Consider the following 13,041-nt stretch of genomic DNA (forward strand, 5'->3'; position numbering starts at 1 on the left):
AAGAATTTCCTCTACATACAATGCATGTCCTTCTCTACATTTTTCACAGGCTGCCCGAAATCTTCTGACGTGTTGTAAGAGCCCTGAAGGCCCTAAGTGGCAGGTTATATACAAGAAAAAATAAGACTTCCAGTCCATCCTCACCGTTCCCACTCCAACTTTATCTGCTTTTATACTGAGCCTGGATCTCACAGTTGGCTATTTTCATGCTTCACTAGCTTCTACCCTTAAAAGAAACCCTTTGCCATTCTGGACCTGCAAATCCTCATCCACAGAAATCAAACATCATCCAGTTTCTCTACTTCTGATCCAAGGTTCCTGAATATCTCTAAAGAACATCACAATATCAATGATATTTTATCAACTGAAAACTGAGATGATCTAACAATAGCTGTGCCCCCAGGAACCTGGTACATTTTCTGCTGCCCTCTGAATAACTGCCTACTCCTCTTTCCCCACGTGGAATGTTTTAAACTTGCCTTCTCTCTTCTTGGTCTCCCAAATCCCCACACAGCTGATAATCTAGTTTCCTAGGTCAACGAAGAAATCAAAAAAACAGACCTTCTTGGCCCCAAGTTTCCATCCCTCAAAACTTCCCAGAACCTCCAGGACTACACAGGAATTATTCCTTCTAAGGGTGATGGCTATACAGTTTAATCCTTCTGCTTACACATATAACTTCATCCACTCTCACTTTGTCTATAACCTTGTTCCAGCAGCCAAGCCCTCACTCTTATGCATTCTTAAGCTTTTCTCTATACTCATTCCTATCTGCCAAAAGTCTTCCTGTGATCTTTTAAAGTCTAACTATCCCTCATCTATCACTCACTGCCAAATTCCTTTGCCAACAAAATTTCACTCCCATTACTCTACTGAAACTGTTTTATACAAGCTAGGCAATAACCTCCACATCCCTATACATAAATAACAGTAATTTTTTTCTGTCTATATCTACTTTTATCTCTGAAGTTTCTGACATTCTTCACTAAATTACAGTTATTGTCCTAAGTTATACTTTCTCCTATCTTCAGAAAGAATATACCTTTCTAGTTCACTCACTTCTCTGACTGATTTTTCTACGTCTTCTTTGTTCTTTCCTAATCTCTTAATATGTGTATTCCCCAAGGGTCAATCCTTAGCATTCTTATCTCTTCATATGTTCTCAAATGACAATATCGTAAGTCTCATGGCTTCATTTACTGTCTCTAAGCAGATACCTCCCAAATCTAGATTTCTAGTTTTGACTTCTATTCCAGACACATTTTTCCAGTTACTTACAGGACATATCTACCAGCATGTCCTACTAGGAGTCCAAAATTGCACTTACTTGCAGCTACCTGCTCCTCTTCCCAATGTGGATATTTCTGTCACTGTATCCACCAAATTTTATCTCCTATGTATATAAGCTAAAGGCATTTAGGGTTAGTCACCCCTAAACTAGCTAACAACCATCCAAAAAGCAGCCAAGTCCTGCAGATTCCATCTCTACAACACCTCTCACATCAATCTGTTTTTCCGTTTCCAATGCTAGCAAACTAGTGTAAGTCTTGAATTACCACCTCCATTCTACCGCATCATCCAAACAATCCTTTTTAACAAAGTCTGAAAAAAATCTTTTATTTGAATAAATCTGGTAATGAATTTGAAAAATATTCCTCACTCAAACATCTTCGCTGGCTCCCTTTAGCTTGATGAGTAAAATTCAAACTCTTTTCCCACAAGCCAAAGCCTCTGATATCTGGGAGCACCTTCTATTGCCAGGGTTATTTCATATTACTTTTCCCCTGCTTTTTAAATTTTTTTTACTACATTATATTTAAACTATTCTCTCCAAATCAGACCCTCTGACATGCTGTCCCTACACGTTTGCTAACACTGGCTACTATAATAAAAATTCACTCTCTCACTACATTTACCTAAGTTGCTTAAAAGTCTTTTTAAAAATATTTTTCATCGTCTAGATTACACTACAATCTTTCTGAATACTCCCCTCGCTTCCCTGATAATAAGATATTAAGTAAAACCCAAATGACAGTTACCTTATTTCTTACTGTATTCTTATTGTATTCTGCGGCATGCCTTAAAAACTACAAATATAATCATAAAACTGTCATCTGCATATTGTTTAAAAATCACAAGAACATGCAAATGCAAGAAGACATAGTAGTTTTAACATGCAGAATCAAAATCATCCTATCCTCCATGACCCTCCAAGTTCTTTTGTGTATTTAACTGACTCTTGCTGCCCCTCTATTTTCAAATCCATGATTGCTGCTAGTTTTTGCTATGTGAGTTCTGCTTTCTTCATTCTGTACCAATTTATATAAATTCTATACCTCCTTAAATTGTTCACATTTGTCATTTTTTATAACACAATAATACTGTGTGCTATTTATATGTCACAGTTTATTCAACCAAAGCCAGAACACTAAATACGCAGCAAAAACTAGAAGCAAACCACTGCACATATAGTGATTACTAACCTGTCGGTACAGACACATATTTGCTAACAGTATTACTTAGTTTCATTAATATCTCATTTTTGAAGTTTTGTTATTCTGTGCTGATTTAGGCTGTTAATTTGTTCGATTTCTAATTTTCAAACTGTGAATCCAATTCATTCATCTTCTCTCCCATGAACACAACATTCGGAGATATAAATTGGTTCCTGAACTGCTTAAGTTCAAACTCATCAATATTTATATGCTGCATCAATGTTGTCATTACATTTAATATAAGGTTTAGTGTTTGTATAGTTTGGTCTTTGACCTAAGTGATTTTAGTATTTTATATTTCAGGTCTCTCTCTAGCCTTGTATCCATTGATCATCTATCTTCTTATCATTTTTTATAGTGCTACGGGTCCAGAATTTAACAGGGAAAGGATAGCAAGCTATACTGCTTGATTTTTATAACAGCCATAAGCTTTTCTAAAAGAAATGTCTCGCTCCTTAATATCAATATTTTTCCAGTGACAATACATGGCTACAAGTTTATATTCTCTGAAGAACTGAAGCTGATAATCCTTCGAAAGGCAACGGAGAAGAAAATGATGAACATCAGCAAGCTGCAACACACAACCAATGAGAAACTGATATAAAGGGTGCTGGAAGGATGGCTGACCAGAAAGGAAAAAAATATAACTGCTTGACAGTCTATATCATGGGTAGACACATGATGTCCAAAGAATGGCCAAAAGGTGCCCAGCAGCTTCTACAGACCTCTGTGAGGAAGTTTTGACAAGATATATATATATCTATATATATATAGATATATATATATATATCTATATATATATAGATATACATATATATCTATATATATATGTGTGTGTGTGATGTGTGTGTGTGTGTGTGTATATACATATATATATAAAAAAGTGGTATATGGTTGCTTTTATAAACAAAAGTTAACATTAACATAATATAACAATATAAAGGAAAATATAAAATATATTTTATAAAATGACAGAGTTAATATAAATAATTTTTAATAAAAATTGTATTCAAAACCATTTTAGTTTCTTTCTTTTCATATACTTAAACTCAAAGTATTTAGCATTCTGTTGGAGTTCTCTGTTTTTCTTAATCTTTGACATGCTGTATTACTTTACTAGAGGCTTAGGTCTCCTCTTCAGAGACTGTTGTTTTTCTCTTTAGAGCTTTCTGGAGTTCAAGTAACTGCTTTCTCTAAAATGTAGTTGCTATGTTGTTAGGTAAGGGTATATTTAATACTGATGTTTTTCATTGTCAGTATTACTTAGTACATAGTTATATTTATATAGAAATCTCTTAATGTTTTCCAATTTGATTTCAATTTTGTCTATTATCACATGTGCAACTTATGATCCTCTGGATTCTGGTGAAACATAATAAATTTTATTCTATTCACTTATTTTAAATATTTTTTAGGTGTGATTCCCTTAGGCAAGGTCCTGCAAAATAGAATTTTCAATCTGTTCCATAACGATTTCTTCTCCTTACAGAATTAATCATTTTTATTCATATTATATCATATCATAATATCCATCTTATATTCATAACTATGAAATTTGATTTCCATTTTAATAAAGATGTTCTAGCAGAGCTCTGATGACCACTTATCAGGAAGTCACAAAGGGGATGGTTAGTCAGGTAGAGGTGAGATTCAACGGTCTGTGAGACCCTTTCAACTCATGTATTTTGTGACTTTGTATTTTACCTCTACCATATTAATGTACTCATCTGACTATATTACTTGCCTTATAAGCAAAGATTAAAAATTTTTTTTAATATATATATATAAGCAAAGATTACACTGCTACTAATCTAACATCAATCTTTTCACATCCTCACATACCCCAAAGTGGATGGCTAATTTATACAGAGGATAGATGGCGAAACTAGGCATCAAGAACACCCAAGTTCAAAATCTGTTTCAGATACACTTGTTACATATGACTGCTGCCAACTTATATAACCTGTCTGAATCTTAGCGTCCTCATAAGGATAAGTAGGGAGCACCTACCTCAGAACATTGTGAGGATTAAATTACACACCTATGAAAAGTGCTTTGCAAACACAAAAAAGCCATAAAAAAGCTAGATTTCTGAAATTTTCATTTGTTATATAATTTCTTTTTTTCAAAATTTTCTAATTCATAGCCTGTATCACAAAGTGTTGTGCTGGAATTATCTTCACTCCCACTTTTCCTCCTCCCCTTTTTCTTCATTTGTGATGCTGGTAATCAAGTACCCCTTGCATCCCTCTTACATTAATAATCACTCTATAAAAAAATTAAATCAGTATGACATAGTCAACCACCCTACATACCTCGTTTTTAACTCTGGCTCTATCTTTTTGATCACATGCGCTATTCTAAGTATTCATACTGTTGGATATGCCCTCAGATGTACGATGAAATCTAGGCTATTGACACATTTCATCCATTTTGACGATCCTATGTAGATGGAGAGGACAAACTCTTCTGAGTGATTATAGATCTCTTTCTCATGAAAACACAGGAGCATCTGACTTCCTTTTGGAAAACTGCAAAGCAGTTTTATTAACCCCAACCTCCCGATAACAGCAAAGCTCATCTTTTCAACACATTTTACCAACGTTGCCACATGCCACTGAAATTTGAAACAAGTCTCTCTGAAGAACTAAAGATGAATATCACACAGAGCAGTAAATAAATTATAATAAATGATAGGTGTGAGCAGGTGTCAATATCTAATCAATGAGGAACCAACAAAGAACAACACAAGTAAAGGATGTCATCAAGGAACTGTATGACAGAAAGAAAAGATGGGATATTGGGGGTGGGGCAGAGAGAGAGCATGAGCACACAGATAGATGGACAGAATGTTTCACTGGTATCCTCGTGATATCAGGAGAAAATTGAGAAGAACTCCAGAACTTTGGATAGAATCTGTGTGGCTAACTTTTGGGAGTACATGGAAAGAATCATAAAGGTCAATCAGGCCTGGATGGGCTATGATCTGTGTCTACGGAAGTAATTTTTAAACTTATAAGATTACATATATCTATTTGAAGCATCAATTATTTATGAATGTTCTACTTTTAAATGGAAATTTATTTCATACTAGCTTAAGTTTATTTGTATCCTTTAACTGTTGCTGAAAATATTATGTTCTCAAGTTTTATTCAATCAATATCTCCCTTTATAGAATTTACACTCTATTTGTTAATCTAGTCAAAACTACCATTACATTGCCCTCACTAGAAGTCGATGACAGGGGGGTAATACTGAGTAATACTTAGTCATATTAACATATCTGTTATCTTCTTGTCTGCTCCCAAAGTGGTTACGCTGAGATGACCAAAATTGTAATCAAGGGCTTCTTGATCCTACAGTCATGACCACAGTCACAGTTTAATAAGTACTGAAGGGCTCAGGAATGGAAAAGGTTGAAGAAATCCTGATCTAAACAACCTACTACTGAATTGCTACCCTTAAACAAAATTTCCATAGAATATATCCATAGCTTTAAAGTTTACTTAAGAGTTTACCTCCTAGTTCTACATGGTTAATTTACATATCCAAGAATTTTTGCGAAGTCTTAAGAGACCATCTTTAGCATGGTAAAATCTCAAATTCCAGCATTACCTAGAATTTTTCACCTTAGAACTAAACAAGGCTGTGCAATTCAAACTTGCATTTTTGATAGGCAGTATTTTTCTCCTTGGCTGATCACAAAAACAATTTTATGTTATTGTGAAATAGCAAAGCTATAAGAATATGCCTGGTGGAGATGAAAGTCAATTTCATAACTCTTAATATTTTGTGGATTTCTTTCACTCTTTCCATAATTGTAGAAAATTCTGTCCTTTGATTTCCTGAAAGAGAGTGCTCAGATATGTTTTTTTTGCTTTTTCTTTTTCAGGGAGAAACTTTTTTTTTTCTAATTTCTGTACTCTTTATAATTTCACACTTATTGGTAAGGATATTAGAGCAACATGGTACAGTGGAACTAGAGGACTAATTAGAAATCAGACTTGCTCTAATTATTTGTGTGAGGGAACAAAGTATTTGACCTCTCTTGACTTCAGTTTCCTCTTGTATGAGACAACCTCTAAGGACCCGTTTAGCTCTAACTTCACAATCTGATCATTAGATTTTCTTCCAGTTATTATATACTGATAGTTTTAGCTTCCATTACATATTTTTCTGCTGATTTTTCTTGAAGTATGTCAATTTTACCGCTCAGTAAATACATGCTGTATTAAAATTATCCACAAAAATATCAAGTTGCTAAATTGTACCATCTTCTTAAAATTTTTTCACTCTTGTCAGTTCTTTCCTATTAATGCCAAATTAAAATTTCCTTTAGTGCGAGCCATGATAATAAATCTTGTAATAAATACAGCTTCATTTTTAAAAGCATTGATGATGACAATTCATTGGTTTTTCTCCAGTCACCACTTCAGACTTTTATTGCATAATATTTATTTGAATTATTACAGTTTTTTTCCTTCTTTTTCTGTAAAGGGATGTTCTTATGAAACATCTTGTAGGAATTTCTGGGTTTTTGTCATCGTTTAGTGCCTTATCTTTAGGGGTATATTGGAGACTTGGACCCTACTGATCTAGCATTCATCTTCTTACTTTGAGTCCCTATCCTTTCAATGCCACTTCCTCCATTCAGCTTCCAGACTTCCCTCTATTCCATAATAACACTCTTTAAAATTCATTCAACTCTATAATTCAAAGTACTTCAAAGTACATACTCCTTCATGTATATTCTACTCAAATGCATATAATCCTTAATCAATGCAGACAACAACCCCCCTGTGCTTCTGTAGTTTTTATGAATTCTAACTGAAAAAAAAAAAAAATCACCCAATGAGGTTCCACACATTTAATGAGCCTCAAATGAGCCTCAAGTCCATCACCTCAGCTGATGGGCACATAGTCCATCATTAGTCCACACTTAAAATTCTTCCAACTTAGAAGGCTTTCCATTTACAAACACTCTGTAGCCACAGCCACTGAAACTCTCAAGTCACCTCATAGCTCTGTGAGGAAACAGAATAAGGCTTTGAGGGAAAAGACCTTATCTAAAATTTCATTCTCCTCCAACATTCACGTTGGAAGAATGAATGAAGGTTATAAAATTATAACCTTTACATAATTATAACCTGTTATAAAACCCCCATTAAACTCTATTAATGATGGCAAAGTCATCCACTATTTTAATCAGTCATGTAACTGAGGGAAAACACCAGAATTTCAGTGACTTTTTCAGGGCACTCAAGCTGGACAATCATTTCCAAGAGTCAATAAAGATCTTCTCAGAGTATCAAATGCTTTTGTAAAACCTATGTATAAAATTTATGTGGTTTGGTTGTGATGTTCTGCATTCAGGGAGAGAACGTGTTTGCCATTTGTAGCACTCTGAAGAGACTTTAAAAGGTTTCCAGATGGCAAAACTTTAGAATATGATTTAAAGTCCTGGATTTAACACTGACTCATTGTCTCACATCAGATCTCTAGAGGAGCATAGATACTCTGCCAATCTTCAAATAATTAATAATTTTCCTTGGATGTAAAACTGATCCTGGTTCAGTCCACATTTCCCTTCCACTGATCACTAACACCTATGCTGGTAGAAACGTTGCCTGGAAGTGAATTCATTAAAAGTATTCGCAACAAAAATTTCCACTGTGACCTTACAAAGAGAATGAGCAAAGAAGAAGGAACAAAACAACACGAAGATGCAGTTTGTCAAGTTATCTCTTGGTCCAATGCCAGCAGAATCTGAAAACTTGAAGAAAAGCCACATTAAGAATCCGCATAAATGAAGTACTTTGCTTGGAGACAGGAAGATAGGCTTAAATCCCACTGCCAACACTTACTAGCTATGGCCAGGGGTATCACTTAAACTCTCCAAGACCACAGTGTCACCTCTATAATCTAGGGATAACCATACCTGAATCTACCTTGCAAGACAGTTATGAGGCAAAAATGAAATCGTACAAGAGTCTCTGAAAAACCTAAATCATGATATGATTATTAATAAATGAGCCCTTTTTCTCTATTATCTACTAAAAAGTCATTGTGAGGTGGGTTTCTTCAGCTTTCTAAAAGGGTCACCTAAGAAACATCTCAGAATGAACAGTTGGACCCTGGGCTCCCTTCTGCCCAGGCACTCAATTCTGCAAAGTACTATGAAACGACTAAAATGAAACCTACCTCCGCTTGACAGAGTGCATGAAGACCCTGTAATACTAAGGCTGCTGGAGTAGCTTGATCAGGCTTGGTGCATTCATTCAACACCTGTGAAATGGCTGCCAACATATCTGCCCCATGCTGATATGGTCTATTGGAAATTCATGTGAAAAAAAAGAAAATGAATCAGTGTTAATACTTACAGGCTCTCTACATATCACAACAAGCATCCGTGCTACAAAGACTGCTTCATCACATCTGTGCTTAATTCACTTTGCCCTTCCTAAAAACTGGAACTGACCCCCCTTCTATTAAAATCTTACCTGATTCCATCCTAATTCTTTAGACTGACTCTGGTTGTGAAAATATTTTGCAAAGAAGAAAAGGCAATTTTAGACTCCAATTAACTCAGACAAAAGTCTAGGATGAGAGAGGAGGATGGGAACAGAATAGGAAAAGCTATGCCTCTTTTACCTCAGGTTGTACTTTTTCAATTAAGGCAAACTTTCTGTTTTGTTTTGTCTTGTTTTCTTTTTGAGAAGGGCTGGGGGTAGTAGAGCATCTGGAGGAAGACAGAATAGTTGTGGGACCTTGCAGCACATCACTGCCAGGTCCTACTTCTGTCTTATAGGAATTTGAAAACATTCATGATAGTAGATCATTAAATTATAAAACTATAATTAGTTTTAAAGAGCATCTAATTCATTCTCTCTTCCTTCTTCCTCCCCACCCTACCCCCCCCACCACATATTTTTAACAGCATAGGAAAGAAAATAAGCTGTTGAAAAATGGAATGCCACTAAGTGTAATTTTGTTATGGGAGGGAAGGGGGAAGGAATGTCAATCACTCCTACTTTATTTAGTTATGGAGAAGTCATCTCCCTGATTCCTCTCTGTTTAGTTTTTAAAAGCACAGAATATCAGTAACAATTCCAGGCTATTTTCTTTTTAGTTAACAGCCACATACAATTCCTTCCCTGATAAAATCCCTGTAATTACAGATAATAAAATAATAAGACATTAAGGTAGTGAGTAAAATAATTTGTGACTACAGTCCAGTACTTCAGTTTCAAGGCTCTGAATTTAGGAAAAAATAAGGATGATCATGTTTTGCATTTTGTGCTCTGCAAATAACATTTGTGTGCAGAAATATTTATCTAAGAGTTGTAAAAAACTACCAACTGGGTCTTACAGGTAGCCACAGAAATAAAAAAAGGTCAGGTTCAATTTTACAAAGTCAAAGCAACCACCTCAGATTTTCTTACCTAAAACATTTCCTCCACCTCAAACGCCATCAAAATACTGTTAAGCAGGCTAGCAGATGTGATTGCAAAATTTAAAAGATTTTAAAAGATCTTTAAAAGACTTTAAAAGATCAAAGACAATAGATAATAGAATTAAGGAAAGACAATTGTCCCAAACTTTCAAAAGAGAAAAGAATCACGTCAGCAAATTATGATGACTTAGCCTGATGGATTTCTGGCAAAATTCTAGGGCTCATTTTGGCAGGGGTACAGTTAGTGAGAATCTAGAAAAGGAAGCAATGATCAAAAAATCATTACAGCTTCATAATGAATCATGCCAGAATCTTTTTTTTAAAATATGGTTACACTAGCAAAGGAATATAAGAAATTTTATTTACAAAAATTTTAGCAAAGCTTTGGACAAAGTCTCATGTTATTTTTCAGGATAAGATCAAGAAATATAGGTTAGATAATAGTAAAAGTTTAGGTATATTTGGAACAGGTGGAATGGGTGGCCCCAAAACGCAATCATAACCAGTTCTGTTACTATGGAAGGAGATCTCCAGTGGAACGTCTGGATATCTTTGGCTCCATGTTGCTTACAGCAGAGATGACAAGAGAGGGGACATGTTATTTTGAGAAGAAAGCTGGACTTGGAGTCCAGAGAGATATGTGTTCAAATCAAACTTGGGAATGTGTTAGTTGTGTGACCACAGGAAAGCTACTTAACAAGCTCATTTGTTTATTTGCAAAATGGTGTTAAAATCTGTGAGACCTACCGAGTCAGGTTTGCTGAAAGGATTAAATGAAATAATTTACATAAAGTACTTTGCAAATGGCAAAGTACTGGACAAAGATCTGTAGGTTGGGTTGTTTTATTGTTTTGTTTGTCGCCTGGAGAAGAAAAGTGGGAGACAGAGAGAGAGTGGGTGCTAAAACCTTCTACCCAACTTCATTAGGGGAGGACTCTCCCCATTGAGGAAACTCCTACCAATAGAGACCAGCTACTGTTCTGAGAACATGATTTCTACTGAAGAGCTACCTGGGGCATTGAGAAGTGTTATTTGCCAACAGTGACACAGCCAGCATGCGTCAGAGGCAGGAGACCAGGTCATATTAACTACAAGTTAAGTACAGCTCTTTGGCCACTTTCATACACTGTCCCTTATTTTAATTACTATGAATACATGCTTATCTAATGTAGAGATGACACTAGGCTAACAAACTGAATGGAGAGTTGGACTAGAAAAAAGATCTTGCTTTAGAATGCTGGACCGAAATAAGAGTGCGGAAATTTAAGAGGAATAAATGTAAACTCAACATGTGAAGTGGAAAAAACAAATCTAATTAAGTAGTACACAAATTGGGAAAGGGATGGCTAGACAGCAATTCATCTGAAAAATATCTGGGGAGCCGGGGGGAAGAGGTTAGGGTAATGTAAGCTCAGTGACTCCACAGCGATAGCGAAGTGAAAAACACTAATGTGATCTTTGGCTGCACTAAAGGAGGCTCACATCCCAAGCTACGAAGGTGATAATCCCTGTGGTCAGATCACGCTTGGAGTAGTACCACGCTTAGTTTGGGGTACCATATTTTAGGAAATATATTAATGAAATGGATAGTGTCCAGATCAAGGTAATCAGAATGGTGAAAGATCTCAAGATCATGTTATATAGGACTGGCTAAAAGAAATGAGAGATTATATTATAGATAATAAATAATGCATGTTATATGTATAATGGAGTAAATAACATAGATGACATAATATACAGATTATATTTAATCTGCAAATGAAAAGATTTAAGAGACATATGATAATCATCTTTAAGCTCTGGAACAGATGTTATGGAGAAGGTTTACTCTTCTTAAAGCAGGGTAAAAAAGAGGAACAGAAACAGGAAGCAGATTTAGGTTCAATATAAGGCTAAAGGTCCTAATAATTAGATCTATGAGCAGAATAGGTACCTGAGGAAATAGTGGGCTCCCTCCCCACCTCAACCCCATGGAAGTCTCCCAACATAGACTGGATGTCCACTTGACAGATGTTGTCCAGGGGATGCTTAAATTCCTGTTATATTAAATCATGGTTCTTGGAATCCTTTGGGAGTCAGGTGAAGCTGGTGGACCCCTTTTAAGAATAACTTTTTAAAAGGATAAAATGAAATATAAAGGATTTCAAAGGAAACCAATTATATTGAAATACAGTTCTCAAAGTATTTTTTTTTAAAAGTTCAAGGAACCCAGGTTAAGAACCTCTGGACTAAGTGATCAATGTCCATTTCAACTCTCACATTTCATGATTCTAGGATTCCTAACACCAAGAACCTAAAATTCAAACTGTGCATGCTTGTTTAAGTATATGCACTGGTGTGGACACTACAAATTACCTTTGTCTACATATATCCCTGATGGAGGCTGCTTTGGCAATTAGTTTCTCCCACTGGGTCTCTTTGCCCACAGACAAAGATGGCACATCCGACAATGCCATGAACCTCTGCAGTTCAGGGTACACACGATCCTAGGAAGAATTATATTTATTAGAAAAGAGTTAATTTCCAAATCAGACTGTAATTATTATTACAAAACTTCATGCTGCCATAAAATACCTAACCTATATTTCTTCACCTTGTCCCAAAAAATAACATGAGACTTTATCCAAAGCTTTGCTAAAATTTTGGTAAACAAAATGTCTAGAATTCCCTCAATAGTGTAATCATATTTTTAAAAAAAAAGATTTTGGCATGATTCATTATGAAGCCAAAATAACTTTCTGATAATAGCTTCCTTCACCTTGTCTCACTCACTTCTCAATCCCTTGTGTATAAGATTCTGACCTCAATGCTCAAAAGAAACAACTTTTCCCAAAGTCGCTCAATTGCCAAACTTGTTGGTCTCTTTTGCGGGCCTCACCCTCCTTGAGCTTGCTGAAGCATTTGGGGCTGTTGACTCCTCTCTCCTGGATACTCTCTTCTTCTCTACATGTTCATGACCCTATTCTGTCCTGATTCTCATCCTAATTGTCTAACAGATTTTTCTAAGTTTCCTTTGCCAGAGTATGACAGAATGTATGCTCTCTGAGAGCAAAAACTGTTTTGTTTTTGTCTCTATATTCCCAAAGCCTATGG

At 35.5% G+C, this 13,041-nt stretch overlaps 1 protein-coding gene across 8 annotated transcripts in view; it reads right to left on the minus strand.

Annotated features, from left to right (window-relative positions):
* Nucleotides 1-13,041, minus strand: part of FOCAD (focadhesin) — a 341,519-nt gene that overhangs the window by 181,829 nt on the left and 146,649 nt on the right. For all 8 annotated transcript variants that reach the window (XR_011964355.1, XR_011964354.1, XM_072596662.1 and 5 more), the window contains 2 exons: nt 12,304-12,434; nt 8,697-8,823 (listed from right to left, as the gene is read on the minus strand). Coding sequence is in view for 6 of the 8 variants with exons in the window: in XM_072596662.1 (XP_072452763.1) it covers nt 8,697-8,823; nt 12,304-12,434 (258 nt within the window). In the remaining 2 variants the exon portion in view is untranslated. The remainder of the gene's footprint in view (nt 1-8,696; nt 8,824-12,303; nt 12,435-13,041) is intronic.

Source organism: Notamacropus eugenii, chromosome 3 (genome assembly GCF_028372415.1).
Source record: "Notamacropus eugenii isolate mMacEug1 chromosome 3, mMacEug1.pri_v2, whole genome shotgun sequence".
NCBI lineage: Eukaryota > Metazoa > Chordata > Mammalia > Diprotodontia > Macropodidae > Notamacropus > Notamacropus eugenii.